Source organism: Maniola jurtina, chromosome 12 (genome assembly GCF_905333055.1).
Source record: "Maniola jurtina chromosome 12, ilManJurt1.1, whole genome shotgun sequence".
Lineage (NCBI taxonomy): Eukaryota > Metazoa > Arthropoda > Insecta > Lepidoptera > Nymphalidae > Maniola > Maniola jurtina.
In genome coordinates, this window is record NC_060040.1 from 4302162 (window position 1) to 4324878 (window position 22717).

The 22717-nt window shown below is 36.5% G+C and overlaps 1 protein-coding gene across 3 annotated transcripts; it reads left to right on the plus strand.

Annotated features, from left to right (window-relative positions):
• Nucleotides 1-404: 404 nt before the first annotated feature.
• Nucleotides 405-19197, plus strand: LOC123870095 (circadian clock-controlled protein daywake-like). Of its 3 annotated transcripts, none has more exons than XM_045913269.1 (5): nucleotides 405-540; nucleotides 1686-1905; nucleotides 2907-3040; nucleotides 4073-4228; nucleotides 4593-5188. In XM_045913269.1, exons 1-5 carry the CDS (start codon nucleotides 480-482, stop codon nucleotides 4742-4744), a joined length of 723 nt encoding a protein of 240 aa, XP_045769225.1. In that variant the 5' UTR covers nucleotides 405-479; the 3' UTR covers nucleotides 4745-5188. The 3 variants fall into 3 exon arrangements, with proteins under 3 accessions (XP_045769225.1, XP_045769224.1, XP_045769223.1); XM_045913268.1 differs by lacking the exons at nucleotides 1686-1905; nucleotides 2907-3040; nucleotides 4073-4228; nucleotides 4593-5188 and adding exons at nucleotides 13149-13368; nucleotides 15941-16074; nucleotides 18181-18336; nucleotides 18786-19197 and having other exon boundaries at nucleotides 425-540; XM_045913267.1 differs by lacking the exons at nucleotides 405-540; nucleotides 1686-1905; nucleotides 2907-3040; nucleotides 4073-4228; nucleotides 4593-5188 and adding exons at nucleotides 10826-10960; nucleotides 13149-13368; nucleotides 15941-16074; nucleotides 18181-18336; nucleotides 18786-19192.
• The last annotated feature ends 3520 nt before the right edge of the window (nucleotides 19198-22717 follow it).

Below are 22717 nucleotides of genomic sequence, written 5' to 3' on the forward strand. Positions count from 1 at the left end.
TTCGCGGTTTTCAGATTTATTCCTGTAATTGTGCTATAAGACCTACCTACCTACCAAATTTCATGATTCTAGGTTAGGTTGATCGTAGGTTTCTTGACAGACAGACAGACAGACAGACAGACAACAAAGTGATATGTGATGACCTATAAGGGTTCCGTTTTTCCTTTTGAGGTACGGAACCCTAAAAAGGGTACGAATATATTTTGTATTGTGTTTTATCTTAAAAAAAAGAAATGGACGTTGACATTGCACCACTAGAGTCTACTGGGTGAAAACTTCCAACGTCGAGGTGACGACTAGTAACTAGACTCTAGACTTCTAGAGGATAGAGCCTGCGGAACCCAACGCCTTTGTTTGTAAATACGCATTACATGTGTATAATAACTATTAATTGAATTATTTATAAAATTAGTCTGACAGTTTTCTAGGACAGATATATTCCGAGCACCTGCTGGAGTTGACACGGATAAACGAACATCATGTTTCGCGAATGGATATTTTCGTTGATCGTAGCTTCCTGCACCAAAGGTGCTTTATCGAGTAAGTTAAATACACATTTTTAAACTTATTTACAAGGAAAAATTATGTCTGATGATTATCAGACATAATTTTGCCATTTTTTTTGTCTATTGTTTTACCATGATTATGGGAAAACAGTAAACAAATTTTATTTAAATATTTAGTACAATGCTGATTGATATTATTATTATTATGAACATTTTAATAAAAAATTAATACAAAATAAACACAAGAAAAAATATTTTACATTAGGTACTATCCAGGCCAGATATAAAGCTATTGACGGTTAAACACTAAAAAGTTAAAAATAATTTAATTTACTACCAAAGATCTTATGTATACAAGAGTGAATGTAGTTTTATAATAACATTTTTGGAGATCTTAGCGAGTTAAATATTTTTATCGCAAAATATTTAACTCGCTAAGATTGAAATCATTGTATAGTTTCATGTGTGGCTCTGTGCATAATATTTTCATAACAAAAAAAAAATGGTTATTATTATATTTCCTACTTTTATTTTTTGTAATCACTACTAATTACCTGCCTAGATAATCTTTTGGCCTAGAGAGTAGACACACCACATCCAAATAAAATCAGAGTTCCGTGCCAGATAATAATTGCAATCGTTGGGTCGGGGGTTCCGATCCCGGGCACGCACTTGTAACTTTTTGGAGTTACTTAAGTATATGTGCGTCTCAACCTATTGAAATATCTCTTCCTTTAATGGTGGAAAAAAACATCGGTGGCGCACCTAGTAATCCATACTAATATTATGAATGCGTAAGTGTGTCTGTCTGTCTGCGATACCTTCTCACGGCCCAACAGTTTAACCGATTCTGACGCAATTTGGTACAGGGTTAGCTTATATCCCGGGGACGAACATGGGCTATTTTTTATCAAGGAAAATCAAAGAGTTCCCACTCACACACTACACATTTGTAGACTAGCGCTTGGATTTTTAATCAGACCTGCTGGCAAGTAATGATGCAGACTAAGGTGGAGCGCTTGGCTAGAAGATGCCTATTCACTCTTGACTTAAAGGTACCAATATTAAAAGGAGGGGAAAACTGATGCCGGATTGATGACTGATATTCATTCATTCATTCATTCACCACCGGTTATGATCGCAACCATAAAATTGTAAAAAAAATATTTTTCTTTTCAGTTATCAAGATACCTCCGTGTAAAATCGAAGATCAAGCCTGCATACAGAATTCAGTAAACGTCATAGCCACAAAAATAATTCAAGGCATCCCAGAACTTGGTGTGGAAACTTCTGACCCACTTTTCTTCGAAACAATCGAAGGAAACCTGTCCATTTTAAAATACAAATTTTTCAACACTACTATTACTGGTTATAAGGACTGTACAGTGTCTAATCTAAAGTAACTATCCAGTCATTATGAATCTACTTAATCTTAGTTTATGTCTGTCTATAAAAATATTTTCATTGTGCATCCATTGAGCTGATTTTGACAAAAGACATAGGGTCTGGGCTGGGCTTTAACGAGTCAGATAGCGAATAAGTCAGGACTTTTCTTCTAAGTATAAAAAAGAAAAAGATGATTGACTGGCTGGTTGATCTATCAACGCATAGCTCAAACTACTGAAAGGATTGGCCCGGAAGGCATGTAGATAGCTTTTTTTTATTCAGATACAAGTTAGGCCTTGACTGCAATCTCTTCTTGTGGTAAGTGATGATGCAGTCTAAGATGGAAGCGGGCTAAATTGAAAAGCGTATGGCTGTTTTCATCAAACCCATACCACATACTCCTTTGGTTTCTACACGGCATCGTACCGGAACGCTAAATCGCTTGGCGGCTCGGCACGGCTTGGCCGGTAGGGTTAATTAGCCTCGGCCAAACCCTCCCTCCAGACCAGACAAGAAATTTAGAAATTATTAAATTCTATAACGCCTAGCCTGCCGGGATTACCACTGCGTAGCTATTACGACGTAAACATCCACTAAGAAATGATTTATTTTAATTTGTAAATTCACCCCCTAAGGGGTTAAAATAGGGATTTGTCCACGCAAACAAATTAAACTGGCTTAGGCCCGCGACTTTGTTCGCGTGGACAACACGAATTTCAAATCCCTATTTTAACCCCTTAGGCCTACGGGGTGAATTTAAAAATCCTTTCTAAGTGAATGTCTAAGTCGTAATAGTTACTTGACGGCCTCCCTGGTGCAGTGGTAAGCGCTCTGGTCTTACTAGTGGGAGGTCCCAGGTTCGATTCCCGGCAGTATCGGCAATTACTGGCAGGCTTCGGCCGTAACTAGTTACCACCCTATCGGCAAAGCCGTGCCGCCAAGCGATTTAGCATTCCCTGTATATAAAGTTTTACCGTGTATATCTAGATTAATTCGTTTTGTTGTACGTTTTAGAGTAAGCCCGGATCTCACAAGCCTGTACTATGAGCTGAACTGCCCTCGACTGAAGTTGAACGGCAAGTACGACATTACAGGTCGCCTCATCATATTACCAGTGGAAGGAAATGGAGACTATGAAGTGATTACGGGTATGATAATACTATACAGCGTTTCAGGGAAGAACTACTTCATAAAAAACCGGCCAAGTATGAGTCGGATTCGCACACGGAGGGTTCCATACCATCGTACAAGAAATAACACTTTTTAATTTTTTTGAACATTCATGGTGGCCAGTTTGATTTATTGTCGTAGCGGCAATAGATATACACATTCTGTAAAAAATTCAACTCTCTACCTACTTATTACGGTTCAAGCCCGCTAGATGGATGGATGGACGGACGGACAGCGAAGGCTTTGTATGTAATAGCGTCCCGGTCTATGCAAGCACCCTTCGGGCACTCTACTCATGTGATTCGAGTGCGGAACCCGCAAAACAGGCGTATGAGGTGCACTATATCAAATCATTGACCATGGCTGTTGGAACCGAAGCAGTGAAAAAAAAACACAATCATAGTTTTCAAGGAAAGCAATCATACGCAACTCTAAAAATCACATGAAAGATCAGCTCGAAAACCTAAAAAGGCCATACCTCTACCTTTCTATGAAAGATCCTTTAAATTTTCCTTTCCCTTTCCCTTATGATTTTCTAAGATCCTGAAATTCATTTATTTTTAAACGAAAGCCAAAATACTAAGTTTCATAGATATACTTGTGGCTCGTACTTAACTTGAAAAATGACGGACTTTCATACATCCCTATTTAACTCCGTTGAGGGTGGAATTTCCAAAAATCCTGAAAGACGTATTTTCTTTATTTTTAGTCGGAAGTCCAAATAGGTACCAATTTTTATAAATAGGTGCCTATAGCTTGAAAAATTACGAATTTCTATATAAATTTCGAACCCATAGTTTACCCACTTAGGGGTTGAATCTTCCAGTCAGTCAGTCACTTTTTCCTTATTTAGACAAGTATTTTTAAATGTTTTTTATCATTATCGTGATAAAAGTTTATAATAAGCAATTATGTACTTTAATAATTAATTAATTAATTTTGAAATTATGTTGTATAGATTTAATTATGAACGGTTTAATCAATCTTAAGCTTTAAAATTTCGATTACAGGCAAATACAGTATCCTTGTAGACTCTGAGTTAAAAGTACAACGAGGCAGCGACGGGAAATCATACTTGTCCATCAAAAACTTCAAGCTGAAATGCAATCCGCTATCTGCACCTCACTTTGACTTCAAGAATCTTTTCCATGGACAAAAGGATTTCTGTATGTATACATACTACTATGTATATACTCGTACGTGACTTCGGTCGTCAGGATTCAGGTTTTAAAAATCAAACTTCGTTTGCTTAGATTGAGGATTGGTCTCCGCTGCGTTATAACGGAGACGGAGTACAGACCAATCCTTGTGCATGAGACGGGTCTGCCCGCGAAATCCAAAATTAATTTGGTTTTTCGCAATTCATAAACTAATACGACAAAGTAGTCTTATATCATTCTAATTCCGACAATGGCAGTATCATCTTCACAGGATTAAATAAAAATCTTTAATTGAAATATGCCTTATGTAGGCACTTTTGTATCGAACTTGACCAAAATATTGTTATGATGATAACATGATCTTTTACAGCGGATGCGGTCCACAAATTCGCGCACGAGAACTGGCCAGAAGTGGCTGACCTGGTCCAAGACCCGGTGTTCTACCCCATCGTCAACAGCGTCATAAAAAACGTCAACAAATTTCTCAAAACTGTTCCATTAGACGACTTTAAACTTAACTAAAATTATTTATAAAGCTAGGCACTGGTGTGGTGGTTAATATACATTTTAATACAGTTTTTATTTCAGACATATTACAGTCCATAGATGTGTTAGTTACACGTTTTTACTTAAGCCTATACTAGTACCTATTTCTAGTATTGTGAGTCATTACACATCACAAACATGTTTTCTAAAAAACTCATAACTAATTGGAAAATGTTTTCAAAAAACATTTTAAATTTAATTAGAAAATATAGTTTTGTTTGTGAATGGTTTGTGACTCAAAGTGGTTAGCGTCCATTGAGATTTTTGACTCTATTATTTGTATGGGATTGCATAACAGAGAGAGCGCTATACTAACTTCTTTCCGTGGATAGGTATGATGTCAGTTATTATCCACCGAGTTTACTGTAAAGAATAAAATAAAACACAAATATTATTAATTATAAGAAGGTAATATTTTTACCTATTGTTTTATTATTTTGTGAACTACAGGAACTTATTTTAAACGGATCCATGAAGTTGTAATACAAAGATTTATATGCACTTTGTAGTGGAACTCTTTTTTTTTGAAGGAAAATCCGTCATGGATATCACCGTCGACGGGGGATACATAACCGAAATCCGACATAACCACGTCCACAGTGGTTATGTCGGACAGCTACCGACTTAATACCTCACGAATTTCCATCCCACCGCTGATGACGGAGCACAAGGGGCCCACAACGCCTCGGTACTCCGCCAGCGGATGTCCGCCACAGCAGACCCACCACGACACTACCTGTCCCAAACGCCGTTAGAGGCATGCCGGAACCACAGCACGCCAACCAACCCGAGGATCACACTATGAACGACGGACCGCCCTGTGTGCATCATCCTCAGGTCATCTCGAGGGTAGGGTAGGGCAATTCCCTTGCCACCTTTCCCATCCTCAACATCTACTGCGTCTACTGCGCCCTCTGCTCGGGAAACTCAGAGGGACGCACGGACTCTCCCTGCCAAGTCGATTAGCCATGACGAACAATATACCATGAAGAAAATTGTTAAACATGTTACCAGGGTACACCGACCCAAGCGCTGCTGTTACCCGCAACACTCAGGCACACGAGGAGGTTACTTGGCTGGTACCCCAGGGTGTGACCCAATCGCAATTATTATCCAAAGAAGATCCCTATCATTAATGCAAAGTAACTATAATTAATGATGCTAGTGCTATAAACGAGTAACACGATGCAGGGAGATACACCAATAATAAATAGTCTAATTGAACATAATAAAAAACTGACTAAGTGCGAGTCAGACTCGTGCACCGAGGGTTCCGTACACGGGTATTTCTTCCAACATTTTGCACGATAACCCAAAAACTATTATGCATAAAAATAAATAAAAATCTGTTTTAGAATGTACAGGTAGTCAGGTGGCCCTTTCATACCCCACTTGTATAGTTATCGTACTAAGTAATTGAAAATAGGTACTAAGACGGACAGACGGACAGACAGACAGACAGACAACAAAGTGATCCTATAAGGGTTCCGTTTTTACTTTCGAGTTACGGAGCCCTAATAACAATGGCAATTGCCCCATTATGATTACGAGTATCTTTCTTAGATTAATTATTATTATTTGATTGCAAGAATTCTAATAAATTATGTAACAAAAAATAAATAATGAGCTTAATCAGCATAAAAATATAATACTTATAGAGAGTTGTTATACTCATAGAGTAGCAAATGTTCCGCAAAATGTACTCAACTGACTGAATATGTACAAGTATACATCAGTCAAGTTGACTAGTAGCTGAGCCAGGTATTCATTAGGGTACTTAACTTAACATTTAAAACCCCCCCAACACAAAAAACTCTATAAGAAAACTAGAAAATGATAACTTTCAAACAGCTGGACCAATTTTCTTCGATTATAGCTAAGAACACTCTCGATCAAGCCACCTTTCAAACAAAAAAAAAACTAAATTAAAATCGGTTCAGTCGTTTAGGAGCTACAATGCCACAGTCAGATACACACGTCAAACTTATAACACCCCTTTTTTGGGTCGGGGATTAAAAATGGCCAATGGCAACGTTATGCGATGTTAATTTTGTCGATTCGTCCATGTCGCATGAAGAGGTAGTGTTGTTAGCTATCACGTAATGTTGCCAAACTTGTCGTGTGATGTCGTCTCTAGCGACACATGGTGTGGGACATTTGTCCCCTAGTGAGAAATGCTTGTAAACACACCAAGTTTACTTTTATTTTAGGTTTTAGTACTTTATCACAGATCAACTCTTATTTTGTGTCTGCCAAAACTTATTATTATATTATTTTTAGGGTTCTGTACCTCAAAAGGAAAAGGAATCCATATAAGATACCTTTGCTGTTTTTCTATTTACCTTTCGTGTCTACCAAGAAAAGGAAATCAAAACCTATAGGATAGGTACTTCTCGTTTGCCTAGAATCATGTTTGGCAGGTAGATTGTCTTAGAGCACAAGTAAAGGAAAAAAATCAGAAAACACTTTTTTTTTGTGTTTTTTTTTTAAATTACGTTTAACGTACCTAAATTGCTTATCTGTAGATTTTTTTCCTGTATCTAAGCTTGCAGAGAGAATATTTACTACTCCATGACTCTCCAACTCAGTGAGTACCTAAGAGTGTAATAAGAGGGAGATATAATTAATTGGAGCAATTTATGCAAATAGTTTTTCTACACGTTCACGTTACTTACATCCTAGACATTTACACAGTTTAGCAATCATACAGATTGGTAACGAATATATTTTCCCGTTTGTAAACGACAAGTGCACATCCTGACCAGTGGCGTGCAGATCATAGAGGCATAAAAGCACTGTTTACCCTAGTTGTGATGGTTCAATACTGATTTTCAATAAGAGTTGACCTATTGAATTCCTACCCTGGCTCTAAATCCTGTACACGCCACTGATGCTGACGCTATTTAATTAGTAAGTAGCTAGAATCCTTATGTGGAGAGGTGACTCATATACAAGGCATAAACCGAGTACCTATGTCGTATGTAAACGTTAAGGTTAATGTTGATTATAAATTCAAGATTAGCTAGTTGATCTAGTAGCTGCGACAGCCTAGTGGTTAGAACGTCCGGCTCCCAACCGGTAGTCGAGGGTTCGATCCCGGGCACGCACCTCTGACTTTTCAGTTATGTGCGTTTTAAGCAATTAAATATCACTTGCTTTAACGGTGAAGGAAAACATCGTGAGAAAACCTGCTTGCTTGAGAGTTTTCTCTATGTACTCAAAGGTGTGTAAAGTCTGCCAATCCGCATTGGGCCAGCGTGGCAGACTATGGCCTTAACCCTTCTCACTCTGAGAAGAGACCCGTGCTCATTAGTGGGCCGGTAATGGCTTGATCATAGTTGATCTTCAGTTTTGTTTGTAGGCTCCTTTACATCTTAGTCCTTCTAAACTTAAAAGGAGCTAATAATCAATCACTGGTTCAGTATGTTCTTTATATGACGAAGAATCAGAAAACGTTTTCCAGAGCAAGCTTTTGTTTTCCTATATTATGTATACAGCAATGAACATAAATTATATATAGGTACGCTGGAAGAAGCGTGAATGGCGATTATTTTTTGTATCGATTTTAACGCGCCACACCGAGCATACCGGAAATTGAAATGAAAAAACAGTTCGTGACAAATTGCCTTGTTGTTGTTGATAGATGTCACGTTACTAATATTTGGTTCCGAGTACGCTCAAAAGACTCTCACTGCTGCTATTAGCGCCAAAATCACACTAATATTATAAAGGCGAAAGTTTGTATGTGTGTGTGTGTGTGTGTGTATGTTTGTTACTGCTTCACGCAAAAACTACTGGACGGATTGGGCTGAAAAGAATGGAGATAGATTATACTCTGGATTAGCACATAGGCTACTTTTTATCCCGGAAAATCAAAGAGTTCCCACGGGATTTTTAAAAAACTACATCCACAGTGGGGAAAATATAGATGCTTCAGAAACGGCAACGGAACGGGACGGCAATCACAGGTCCAGCGTATTTCAGAGGTCAGTGTATTATGTACATCAATATCAATAAAGAATGCACAGGAAATCGTAAATAGCCTGATTTTTCTATACAAGTAGATAAAGGAAGAAAACTTAGAATAACCACCCGCAAGAAAACTAAATATAGACATAACCAAGCTAGATCTCTGACTTAATTACAGTTTAGATAATATTATAGTCCTGAGCCAGCTAACTACATACTTACATAGTAGGTGTATAACAATATAGCTGCATTATACATATAGGCTTACCGCTTAAACATATAAAATATTATATTATTTGCTAGATGATTTTATCATCTACTAGCTGATACCGCGACTTCGTCCGCGTGGATTTACGTTTTTCGAAATCCCGTGGGAACTCTTTGATTTTCCGGGATAAAAAGTAGCTAGCCTATGTGGTAATCCAGGGTATTATCTATCTCCATTCCAATTCAGCCAAATGTGTTCAGTAGTTTTTGCGTGATTGAGTAACAAACATCCAAACATCCACCCGTTCACATATTTTATGATATTATTATAATTTACAAGACTGATTCCAAACAAAAGAAGATTGCCTCTGACGCCGAATTTCCGACTGTCCGAATTTGTAAAAAATAATGTTTTAGTTTGTTTAGTTACAAGTTTAATAGAGAAACAGATAAGTAATTCATGGTATTGAGCCGTATTGAAATCTTAGGAGAAGGGAATATCTGGCCAGACAAGATATCCTTAAACGTGAATTAACAGTAGTATAATAATTGATGAACCAACCACAAATTCAGTGCCAAATCATCTATATTTTTTTATAACTTATAGGACAATAATTTAGTTTGCAATGGAAACATAGCTTAGCCTCAACTTTGAAGATAGCGAGCGAGCTTGCACGAGCTTTATGCTTGATTGGAGGGGAAAAGGGAGTATTAGTCATGATTAGCATGGCTAATATTCTTTAAAAAAAATATGCTGAATTATGGACAAATACTACTAATTTGACTCAAACGAAGGAGGCTATATCTCCAACCAACGCTTTACTAAGAAAGTACTGTAATTAAACCGAGGGAAACTTATGGCAGTTGTAGTATGTACGTTAACAGGACACTGTTCGTAAACTAACACCCGTCCAGTTTTTTTAGAAGGAGTTTTTCCTTTCGGAACATGCCACGCCGTAAAGCATCTACGTTTATTGAATTATCTACTTTCGCGAGGCCTTCTTGTACAACTGTAAGAGATCCCTAGCCTCTGACAGAGGTTGGGATCCCTGTCCCACAGCCGTCACAGCTGCCAATCTGGCGAAGCATGAGAAATCGTGTAAATACCTCCCATCTCTCCGCCTCGTTACGAACACATTCCACTAATAAGTGATGTACACCTGTCAAATTCTAGTTAAAGAGATAACCGACAACCCTCTCAGCAAAACAAGCATCGAGAATGAGGGGACACCGGAACACTTACTACTTAAATGAAGTGTTATATCCGCCCAATGCGAAGACTGCATCAGCTCTTCCGCAACTCTCCTTGAAGTCCTAGCTGACCTGGGTGGCCTGCTTGGATTTTGGAGTGAGCTCGGCTGGCTGCAGTGAGTGATGCGGTGAGGAGCAGCTGCACCAGTGGTCTCACCGTACAGCGGCCAACTAAGTCTAAGTGCGGAAAAAAAACCCGGGAAGTAAAAAGAAGACTACTTAGTTTTTTTTCTGAGTTCTAAGCTTTGCGAGATAACTTTGAAAGGGGTACATGGTGGCTTTATAAAACCCATACGCTTTATCGTTTTTATACGGATAGTTAGCGGATGCCAAAATCGTTTGGTTGCATGGCTTTACTGGTCAACATCTCCCATGAAATCTAAAAAGAGGTGGAAAACTTGTAAAATAGAATACTTAAAAAGTTCTCAAAAGTGTGTAAAGTCTGTTAGTCCACATTTGGCCAGCGTGGTAGACTATGGCTAAACTTCTTACTCTGAGAGTACACTAATTATGGTTAGACAAATAAGCAGTGGGTTGAGATGATGATGACGAAGTAAGAACCTACAGAACCCAACGCTCTTATATGCAAATACGCATTGCACGTGTATAATAATTTGAATCATTTATAAATTTACTCTGACGGTTTTCTCGCACAGAATAAATTTCAAGCGGCTGCTGAGCGGACACGGATAAACACGGACATCATGTTTCGCAAATATATATTTTTGTTGTTCGTAGTTTCCTGCTCCAAAGATGCTTTGTCGAGTAAGTTATATTATTATATTTTATTAAATTTAAATAATAATAATAATGTTACACTAAATAATTATTACAATAATTTAAATAATAATCATAATAAACAGTTATATATCATATTATATAATAATATTAGTTTATGTATTTTATAAAAAAAAAACTCTTATGTTGATGTCTCTAACAACAAAGTAATTTTGAGTAAATGATAAAACCGAAAAGGTGAATTACAATCCCAAAAAGTACTTACACAATATGTAATAGGTAAGCGTTTTCTGATGAAATCGATTACAATAAAACTTAAAGCTAGCCTTGTAACTTTTTTCATATTTATTTAAGTACATTTTAAAACTTAGGTATTTATAAATTAAGATAATTTATTTAAGTACCAAATAAAATGATGTCCGTAACTGGCTATAAGGTTAAATACTTTCAAGTTTCAATACATAATACACGTAAAAGCATAACTGTCTGTTTGTCTGTCTGTAACCTTTTCACAACCCGTCCGTTTAGCTAATTTTGAAGAAAAATACAGAAATAGCTTGCATCTGTAGTCCACGCAGACGAAGTCGCAAGTATATACTAGTTTCCAATAAAGTGATTTGTTTCAAGTTCACCAAAAACTTACATAACGTTTGGAAAACCACAGGCATAGATATTAGTTTCTAGAATATGTCTGCAAAATTTCGTGGACTTTGGTTGATTAATATTCAAATGAAATTGGAACTACGTTTGTATGGAGCGAGTGACGGAGAGAGCCCTGTTAAAGGTCACATATTATTATTATGTCATTGCACTTTACCATCTTGTTCCTACGCGTTGTACGTGAACGTGATCTTCATTAATATTGTGTTTAGTTCATTACGTGAATTTTTGCAGTTTTGCTGCTAATAAGATGAATTTATTATGAATTCGAGAGTTATAATAAAAAACTAGCTTTTGCTCGCGACTTCGTCCGCGTGGACTATACAAATTCAGATCAGACAGTCAGTCAGCCAGTCAGTCAGCTTTTTCTATTACTCGTATACGTATAATAAATAATTACCATAAAACAAGATGATACCCGTGATTTTATCCACGTAAGTTTCGGTTTCTTAAAAATCCCATGGGATGCAAGCTATCTCAGTATACTCAGATGCCAACCATTTATTCGGTGTGGTATAAGTATTTTTTAAATCTTTTTGATTTTCCGAGTCAAAAAGTAGTCTATTTTACCCGAACTGCAAGTTATCTGGAATCATGAAAGACAGGTACGAGTAAGTAGGTAGTATAGCACAAGTAAAGGTAAAAATTCGAAAACCGCGAATTTGTGGTTACTTTCATCATAAAAAAAATTGTGTTCATGAACAGATAATTAGTATTTTCAATTTTCAAAATAAGATAATTATATAGCAAGTGGGGTATCATATTATATTATTATGAAAGAGACCTGTACATTCTAAAACAGATTTTTGTCTATTTTTACGCAAAATATTTTTTGGTTGATCGTGTAAAATGTACAAAAAATACCAGAGTACGGAACTCTAGGAGTCTCACTAGCACTTGGCTGGCTTTTTTATATCCGTACGTGATTTTCGTAGAAATAATGAATATAATTCAGACGTCCGGTATGTACCTACTACTGCAGTTTTGCTGCGTCGGAAGAAACATTTCAAGTTCATCCACAAATTACGTCACTTAAACTTCATAAAAGTTCCTACTTCCTACATCCTAAGTATGTGATTATCGTAGAAATATTTAATTCTTACGTGCCGTATTGCTGTTTGACTGCGTTGCAAATTATGCGTACCTATACCTATTATTTACAATTTTTATTTACGTGATAAGCTAAGGGTATACACATCTAGTGGAATTTCATAACAGTAGATGTATTTACTATATTTTATAATAGTAATTTCAACTATTCAACATGAGGGTAGTGTTAATTGAAACTGAAAATTGAAACACATTTCAATTTTTTTTGGATGTAACCATAAATTCACGGTTCTCGGATTTTTCCTTTACTTGTGCAGTAAGACCTACCTACTTGCCAAATTTCATAATTCTAGGTCAATGGGAAATGCCCTATAGGTTTTCTTGAAAGACACGACAAACAGATAGACAACAAAGTGATCCTAATAAGGGTTCCGTTTTTCCTTTTGAGGTACGGAACCCTAAAAATAGTAAAACCTTTTTTGAAATAATTTATTTTTCTTCCCAGATAGCCTACTAGCTCCGTGTAAGATCGAAGATGAAGACTGTGTACGGAATTCAGTGAACGCCGCAATCCCAAAAATACTTCAAGGCATTCCAGAACTCGGGGTGGAGACTTCCGACCCACTTTTCCTTGAAAAAATCGAAGGGAACCTGTCCATCTTGAAATATAAGTTTTACAACACAACTATTATTGGTTACAAGGACTGCGCAGTGACTAATCTTAAGTGAGTATCCACTTATTTTGTATATAATAATATTTACTTAATCCATATTCACACTATTATTATAAATGTGGAAATATGTCTGTATATCCGTCACTTTTTCACGGCTGATCCATTTAACCGATATTGACGAAATCACATTCTAAAAGAAAGGACAGATTTTAGACCCAATAAAACCTTTAAAATATTATGTTAATATAATATATACCTAGGTATATATTTTGTCAAATACAGTAAAGACGAAAACTTTCAGTGACACAAAAATAAATGTAAAAGGTCATAGTCCTAAATATCACTTTAAAGATAATCATACGTGATTTTCACTTACATGGTAGCAGGTACTTTTATTGCAAAATTGGTGAGCTCGTAATATTTACAAAAATAGAGCTATTTTGCGCTTTTGCAGGAGTCATTTTGACGCAGACTATCTTTCCAGGGTTTTTTTTTTCTTCTCTCGTCTGGCTTTACACTGATTAGCCAATGTCAAGTGAGTAGTTATTTACAAGTTAGGAAAACTATATGTATAAGCATGGACTTCGTCTGTGCTGGCGCCCGCCGACATACACGCGGCGCCCCTTTAGAGCGCTTCTCAGTCAGTTCCTCGGTCAGTTCCACCACCAATAAACACCAGCGGGACATAAAAACCGGCCACTTCTAACAAAAAAACACTCCAAAAAGTCACAACACGCGCGCCAACAAACGCCACCACAGACAAAGTCCTTCCAGGGTTAAAAACAATTAAAAAAAAATAAGTTCAAAATATTGATAACTAGATGTCGCTAGTACCTAATATCCTGAATAAAATAAAAGTAATACCTACCTATCTATCTATTTAAGAAAATAATTTTTAAATATTACCAACCTAAGCTACATATTGTAAGTATGTACTTAGGTAAAACTTGAATTACATAGCAATAAAAAATTTGACTGACACCTATTCTTTAGACAAAAGAGTTTTTGTCGAAGATAAATGATGATGAGCATTCTGCTTATTGACCTTCAAAAGTGCGATACCTACATGCCTCGTGCCTATAATAAAGCAAAAAGCGGCCAAGTGCGAGTCGGACTCGCCCATGAAGAGTTCCGTAGCAGCAAGTAATATCGTTTATAAAAGTTCTTGTAGGTCGTTGTAACTTTGATCGATGTTTTAATAATAGTGTATATTTTATATTAAGTTTTAATGAAAGAAACAACTACTTACTAGATCTCGTTCAAACCAATTTTCAGTGAAAGTTTGCATGGTAGTGTACCTACATCATATATTTTTTTAGTTTTATCATTCTCATATTAGAATCATTATATTCGTCATATTGTTTCATCATATTAGAAACCTCAATATCATTTTTGAAGACCTATCCATAGATACCCCACACGTATGGGTTTGATGAAAAAATTTTATTGAGTTTTTGTTTTAAGTATGGGAACCCCCAAAATTTATTGTTTCTTTTTATTTTTGTGTGAAAATCTTAATGCGGTTCACAGAATACATCTACTTATTACTTACCAAGTTTCAACGGTATAGTCCTTATAGTTTCGGAAAAAAGTGGCTGTGACATACGAGCGGACAAACAGACAGACAGACAGACATGACGAATCCATAAGTGTTCCGTTTTTTGCCATTAGGCTACGGAACCCTAAAAAGTAGGTATTATGTCATCGGATACATGATGAGTTTAAATCAACCACGAAACAAAAAAAATTTGATTTTTTTATAAGCACTTGAAAGTTTTTACTCGAAGGTAGTTAGCTACGTAGGTAAGTACATTAGTAATTTGTAGCTACACAATAAAATTTTATAGCACGAAAAGATTTTTTATCATTATCGTTGGGTTTTTTGCATATCATGTCATGTCTTCTTAAGAGATCAATTCAATAACACAAAAACACGTGAGGTGTGACAAAACATAACAATACATGAGGTTATAGTTGTATCTATAAGGAAACAAAAACTAGTGCCGCAAGAAAAAGTAATATGCCCTTCTTATACAGGGTTCTATTACTAACCGACTTCCAAAAAAGGAGGAGGTTCTCAATTCTTCGGGATCTTTTTTTTTTTTAGAGGGTATTGGTCTTGGACACTAGAAAATGTTACTTAGGTTTACTTATGCACCAATTCACGCCAATCGCATCGGGAAAGTTAGCAGCGCAGACATCGGGTTATGCAGGATTTTTAAATACTAAACCCCACCCGGTGGCCATCTTCAGCTCATATTATTGGTAGGCTCCGGGATATTTAAAGGACGCATCGATGCCTCCCTTGACGCCCATTGAGCTCGTCCTGAAGCAGTCAATTGAATCTTTTTATTTTTTATTTATTTATTTAGTAATAGACTTAATTTAAAGAGAAACATTTTTCACCATTTTTTATAGACCAAAGCACTAGATAAAAAACAGACTGGTGTTTGGAATTTTGCAGCCCAAATAGACCGTAGTCTGTGCTAGGGCTAACAAAAAAGAAAAAAAGATTAATTTATTTTATGATTTAAGATTTAAAAAAAAAAGTTAAGCCTATATTTCCATTTTTTACAAACAAAAAAAAAATCTACACCATTAATTTGTTTTTCCCACCTTTCAGAACAAGCCCGGATCTCTCAAGCGTACACTATGTACTGAACTGCCCGAAATTCAAGCTGAGCGGACAGTACGATATCTCAGGTCGCCTCATCATCTTACCAGTGGAAGGAAATGGAGACTATGAACTTGTTACAGGTAATATATATACCTACCTACGTACTCATGGTATACAAGTATAAATTAAAAATTTATAACACCCCCGACAAGTGAAGATTACAGTAACTAGAAAAGAGCTGATAACTTTCAAACGGCCGAACCGATTTTCTTGGATTATAGCTAAGAACACTCTCGATCAAGCCACCTTTCAAACAAAATAAAACTAAATTAAAATCGGTTGATTAGTTTAGGAGCTACGATGCTACAGACAGATACACAGATGCGGTTTTCATTATCATCAAGCCGACTGAGAGCTTTCATCGAAAATGCTGTTTTTAACCCCCGACCCAAAAAGAGGGGTGTTATAAGTTTGACGTGTGTATCTGTGTATCTGTGTGTCTGTGTATCTGTCTGTGGCATCGTAGCGCCTAAACAAATGAACCGATTTTAATTTAGTTATTTTTGTTTGAAAGGTGGCTTGATCGAGAGTGTTCTTAGCTATAATCCAAAAAAATTGGTTCAGCCGTTTAAAAGTTATCAGCTCTTTTCTAGTTTTCTTGTAGAAAAGAAGGTTAGATGACCGTTAGGTTCATAATATTACCTATGTCAATTGACATATGTAAAGCTGTCAAGATGGACGTTGCCTGGATAAATAATTATTTATTTGAAAATGATGTTTTGGAAAACTCAGATACTTTGGATCGTAGGCGCGGAATAGTCCAAGAAAATCGGTTCAGCCATTTGAAACTTATCAGCTCTTTCTAGTTACTGTAACCTTCACTTGTCGGGGGTGTTATAAATTTTTAATTTACACTTGTATTCTTTTATATTATAATAAACACCACTGACACCATATTATTATCAATATTGAACTAACATAGTTTTATCATATCAGATGGTAGTGGGTGGGCTTTCCATTGTCGTAATGGCCGTTGGAGCTGAAAAGTCATAGACTTGAAACTGCTAAACAGAAATTGATACTGCCAACTGCCAAATGGAGACTGTACAAGTAAGAGAGTGTATGGTGTCCTCCAGCACGATGAATAAAGAGGCTGGTGGGAAGTGGCTGGATGAGCAAAGCTAAGGACTGGGTGTGGGGACTCTCATTAGGGAAGTGGATTCACAGCTTGACGATGATGAAAAATGAAAAAATGAAAAATATCTTTATTTACACTTAACATTGCCTTAAAATAAACAACGATAACAACTGCGTTAGTTAGGTACAAACTGTGTTGCAGTTGTTAACGCCCACCTCCAGATTAACAAAATTAGGTACTAAAGACAAGAAAAATAAATATATATGTAACAATCTTAAAAATCAATGAATATTGTGTTAAATTAATATGCGTGTGTGTGTGTGTGTGTGTGTGTGTGTGTGTGTGTGTGTGTGTGTGTGTGTGTGTTTGTGTGTGAGTGTGTGTGTGTGTGTGTGTGTGTTTGTTTGTATGTGCATGTGATGATAATGGTGATATTGGAGAGTGGTGTGGTGACGGACGTGTGGCCTAATTGCGACCGCGCATGTTAGTTGCTAAGCTTTTGGTAACTCGATTGGTAACCGACTTTGAAGGCCTGAAATTCGGTATTTTTATTTTCTTCGTGTCTGTACCAACAACTGTAGAGATCCACAATTATTACTAAGTATTTATGTTTATGATGTATAGAGCCTGTGATGACGTATGGAGCAGAAACGTGGACACTGACAGTTGGCCTCGTCCACAAACTAAAGGTCGCTCAGCGCGCTATGGAGCGAGCTATGTTGGGTAATCACTCTCAGGGATGAAATCCGGAACGAGGAAATTCGCTGAAGAACAAAAGCGACCGACATAGCTCAAAGGATTAGCAAGCTGAAGTGGCAATGGGCAGGTCACGTCTGTCGTAGAACCGACGGCCCATGGGGCAGACGTGTTCTGGAGTGGAGACCGCGTACCGGTAAGCGCAGTGTGGGACGACCTCCTGCCCGCTGGACCGATGACCTGAAGAAGGTGGCGGGGAGCAGGTGGATGAGGAAGGCGGAGGACCGTGTTTGGTGGCGCGCTCTTGGAAAGGCCTATGTCCAGCAGTGGACGCATACAGGCTGATGGATGGATGGATTTATGTTTATGAACGATAGTAAATCAATACTAATCTTTAAATTTTTAATTACAGGCAAATATAAGATCGATGTCGACTCTGATTTGAAAATACATACAGGCAGCGACGGGAAAACGTACTTGTCCATCAAAAACTTCAAACTGAAATGCAAAGCACTTACTCCAATTCTCTTTGACTTCAAAAATCTGTTTAATGGACAAAAAGATTTATGTAAGTACGCTTAATTTTCTTTTACCTTATTCACTTGCTTTTGGTGGTGAATGGTGAAGGATAATATGGTACAAAACCTGCATGCTTGAGAGTACTTATTGATGTTCTCAAAGGTGTGTGAATTCTGCCAATCCGCCCTTGAATCGACGATATTACCTATGTCAAATATTAGGCTATGGGTGACGTGACATATAAGAAAAATAGGCGATTCGTAGACTACCTAGCGTCAAAGTATGTATGACGCCTGACAGTGACGTACCTAGAAGCCTGAACGTTTTGTACACGGTCCCCAATTATCGTGAACTGTGTTTGGAATATCCTTTTTACCTATCGCGACAGGTCAACATGGCAATCGGAGTATGAGGGGGGGGGGGGGGGGGGGGCACAGCGCCCGTGCTGTCCAGCGGCCTCTTATAACACATACCTAACTAGGTATATTATCTTTCCAGCGGACGCGGTCCACAAGTTTGCAAACGAAAACTGGCCGGAAGTGGCTGAACTGGTCCAAGACCCGACGTTCTACGCCTGCATGAACAAGATTACAAGGAACGTCAACAAATACCTCAAAACTGTGCCATTAGATGATTTTAAGCTAAACTAAATATGTAATTACATAAGTAGGTTCTTGGAGGGTGAAGAACAAAATATTTAAAAGTACAGAGATAAAGGCAACGCTTTTTTTGATAATTTTTCTATAGAAAGTATCAAAGAAACTTAAAAAATACTTAAAGGTAGGAAGTAAGTTTCTTTGATACTTTCTGTATGAATAGTATCAAAGAAACTTAAAGGCTTGGGCAGACGTTATGTGCGAAGGCGATGACTACTGATGGCAACTCGTCTAAAGTAGTAGTACTTATATGTAGTTCCTTGTTTTATAAAATACTAGCCGATGCCCGCGACTTCGCCCGCGTGGATTTAGATTTTTCGAAATCCCGTGGGAACTCTTTGATTTTCCGGGATAAAAAGTAGCCTATGTGCTAATCCAGGATATTATCTATCTCCATTCCAAATTTCAGCCAAATCCGTCCAGTGGTTTTTGCGTGAAGGAGTAACAAACATACACACACACACACACACACACACATACAAACTTTCGCCTTTATAATATTAGTGTGATTATGTAAAAACACTTAAACCAGTGCCTTTAGGTATCAATGCCTCTTGACGTAACGGCTTTCCAAGCCTGTAAGTTTCTTTAATAAGCCACTATCAAATTTTTCTGTGATACTATCCATAGCGAAAATATCAATGAAACTTCCTTTATTCCTAAAGTTTATTTGATACTTGCAAATGTATCAAAAAAACCTTAGATCGATGTGCTAGATCTTGATTGAAATTGCAGCGACGAAATAACTGTTTTCTGTAGAAAATTCAATCACAATATGGTTTGATAGTATTAATAATGCAACTATTTGATAGTAAATATAAAGTAATGTACAACGAATTTCGATTATTTCGCCCATTTTATGACGCTACGTTCGGTGACATAAAAGTGGCATAAAATTACTTGCAATGTGATACAATTTAATTTGTTAGTTCTGTGTTAGAATAAGCAGCATCGGTATTATTAGGATCTAAATTGATTTTCTAGATTAAAAAATAGTTCAACAAAATATTTTTGTGTTTTATTTTTCTTACTGTATTCGAAACAGTGATTTCCCGCAACACTACAAAACCACTGAGAACCCATTTTATTTGTGACTAGATGATCACGGTGGATTGGATCTCTGTACCTTTCGTCAAAATTAGTTATGCAGATAGCAATAAGAAAGGTAACAGATAGACAATCAGATGGACAGACATACTGTCGCATTTATTATATTGGTAGGTATGAGTCCTGTTTATTGCAATTTGCAAAACAAACGCTAGTGACTAAAGGTTAGTTAACTCATTCCATAGTTCAACACATAAACCATATTATTATTATGAATGTAGTTGACTTCTATACTAGATCTGTTAAATTAGTAGATACTTTACACATTTTGCAATATTATGTGAAATAAAACTAATTAGATATAACTTGTCATCACTATTATAGGTATTTCTAGCTATAAGTAAAGATATTTTTGCAATGTAGGTAATAGCTACATTTAACTAAGTAGGTATCTATGGAAATTTTTATAATTTTATTTCGTCATTTTACTTCAGCATGGTATTTGTCAGATCAAAGTAGCATGGGTACGTGTTGTCATTATATACTAATTACCAAACACTACACCGGTATACAAACCGGCATGAAATTGTTCTCTTTTTCTTGATCATAATCTCTTTCCATTTATCACAAGATCACAATATGGTAAAGATTTTTCTTGAGATAATAAAGCGATGAATTGTTAGATCATTCCGCAGATAAAATTATTCAGCATAAGTTTTCCCTAAGCTTAGAATATAAAAGAATGCATTAAAAATGCATGCATGGATTAAAGGAAAACAAAGTAAATATAAATTGTCATCGATATAATATTTCCTACTACTAGAAGCTATTTTTGCAAGTTGATCTACATTTAACTTCGTACAAAGCGGTACGAAATTCTTCTCTTTTCTCACTTCACTCTTCTTTTCTTTTTGCATTATGACTCCTTTCCATTTATCACGTCAAACAGCAAAAGTTCCTTGAGATAGTAATGCCTGGAACTTCCAGATACATCGAATATTAAACTACTAGATATGCACGCGACTTCATGCGCGTGGATTTAGGTTTTTTGGAAGCCCGAGGAACTCTTTGATTTTCCGGGACATAAAGTCTATGTCCATTCCCGGAAAGCCAAATTTCGTCAAAATTAGTTAAACTTAAAAAGATGGATTGTGAAAAGCTAGCAAATAGACACACTTTCGTAACTATTTATAAATTAGTGGTCTAAGACTTAAGCTTTCCTAAAGCTCATAATATGAATTTAGAATGCATTTAATCCATAACCTCAAACTAAAGATACCAAAATAGACATAAAAACTTGCACCAAAATTTGATTTAACGGATTTAACACATAAAACGTAGCAGCTGTAAATTTCATTACCGAACATGAAACTGTCATCGTGCACTAAACGCGTTGGTATCACACTGAACCATAAAGGCATGGGTATGGGTATTTATAACTCCGCTGGAAAAGGTGTGCCATATAAAAACAGCTATTTTTCGAATCGCCTTTTTAAGCCTTTGTTTTTGCCTGATATGTATCCTTTTGTCCTGTACATTATCGCTTATTTTTGGTCCTACCAAGCGAACGGGTACTTAAAATTGATACTTATTGTGAAATGGTCTTAATTTTTTATTTTTTTTATTAGTTACATCCAGGGAGACATTACTCGTCTTTCTAGGTTACAAAACTGATCCTAATAACATATACAGTAGAGACTCAATTAACCGGACAAATTGTTGTCGTAAGGCATTCGGATAATCGATAATCCGGATAATTGAATGTATGATGAAAAGCAATACATATTATTAACACATACCTAATGTTAGGTCTTAATTCAAAACAACAATTAATACAAATCGAACTTCTTACTCTACAAATCGCAAATCCAGCGTACTTGTCTTAGCATTAGAGGTCAGTGCATTGAATCATAAAAGGACAATTATTTTGAGTCTTCACACGGGGACACACATAAAAGTGTCAACACAAGTGAGAATATTTCTAACATATGGGTATTAACGTCCCGTAGGAGAAAACGACGAGTTCAATCTTTATTTGGAAAAAAAAAGTTGATATTAGTTATAATAGGACCACTTTGTTGATCGTTGTTGAAGACAGATTGGTTTTCATTGGCTAAAAAATAACCAATTTGAGTGTCTACCCCGGAAAATCTAGGATTTATTTATTTCATTTATTTTTATTTATTTTCCAGATTCTTTTAGACATACATATACTATAATATAAGTAGGTACCATAGTGTGTTATGTATTTTTAACCCCCGACCCAAAAAGAGGGGAGTTATAAGTTTGACGTGTGTATCTGTGTATCTGTGTGTCTGTGTATCTGTGTATATGTCTGTGGCACCGTAGCGCCTAAACGAATGAACCGATTTTAATTTACTTTTTTTTGTTTGAAAGGTGGCTTGATCGAGAGTGTTCTTAGCTATAATCCAAAAAAATTGGTTCAGCCGTTTAAGAGTTATCAGCTCTTTTCTAGTTTTCTTGTAGAAAAGAAGGTTAAATAACCGTTAGGTTCATAAAATTATGTCAATTGACAAATGTCAAGCTGTCAAGATGGACGTTGCCTAGATACATAATAATTATTTATTTGAAAATGATGTTTTGGAAAACTCAGATACTTTGGATCGTAGGCGCGGAATAGTCCAAGAAAATCAGTTGAGCCGTTTGAAAGTTATCAGGTCTTTTCGGTCTTTTCTAGTTACTGTAACCTTCACTTGTCGGGGGTGT

Excerpts from the sequence above, each read along its gene's own strand:
- LOC123870095 (XM_045913269.1), top strand. The coding sequence starts at position 480 with ATGTTTCGCGAATGGATATTTTCGTTGATCGTAGCTTCCTGCACCAAA. Across the intron at positions 1,906-2,906 it reads TGTACAGTGTCTAATCTAAA|AGTAAGCCCGGATCTCACAA; the intron begins GTAACTATCCAG and ends TGTACGTTTTAG. Across the intron at positions 3,041-4,072 it reads AGACTATGAAGTGATTACGG|GCAAATACAGTATCCTTGTA; the intron begins GTATGATAATAC and ends TTTCGATTACAG.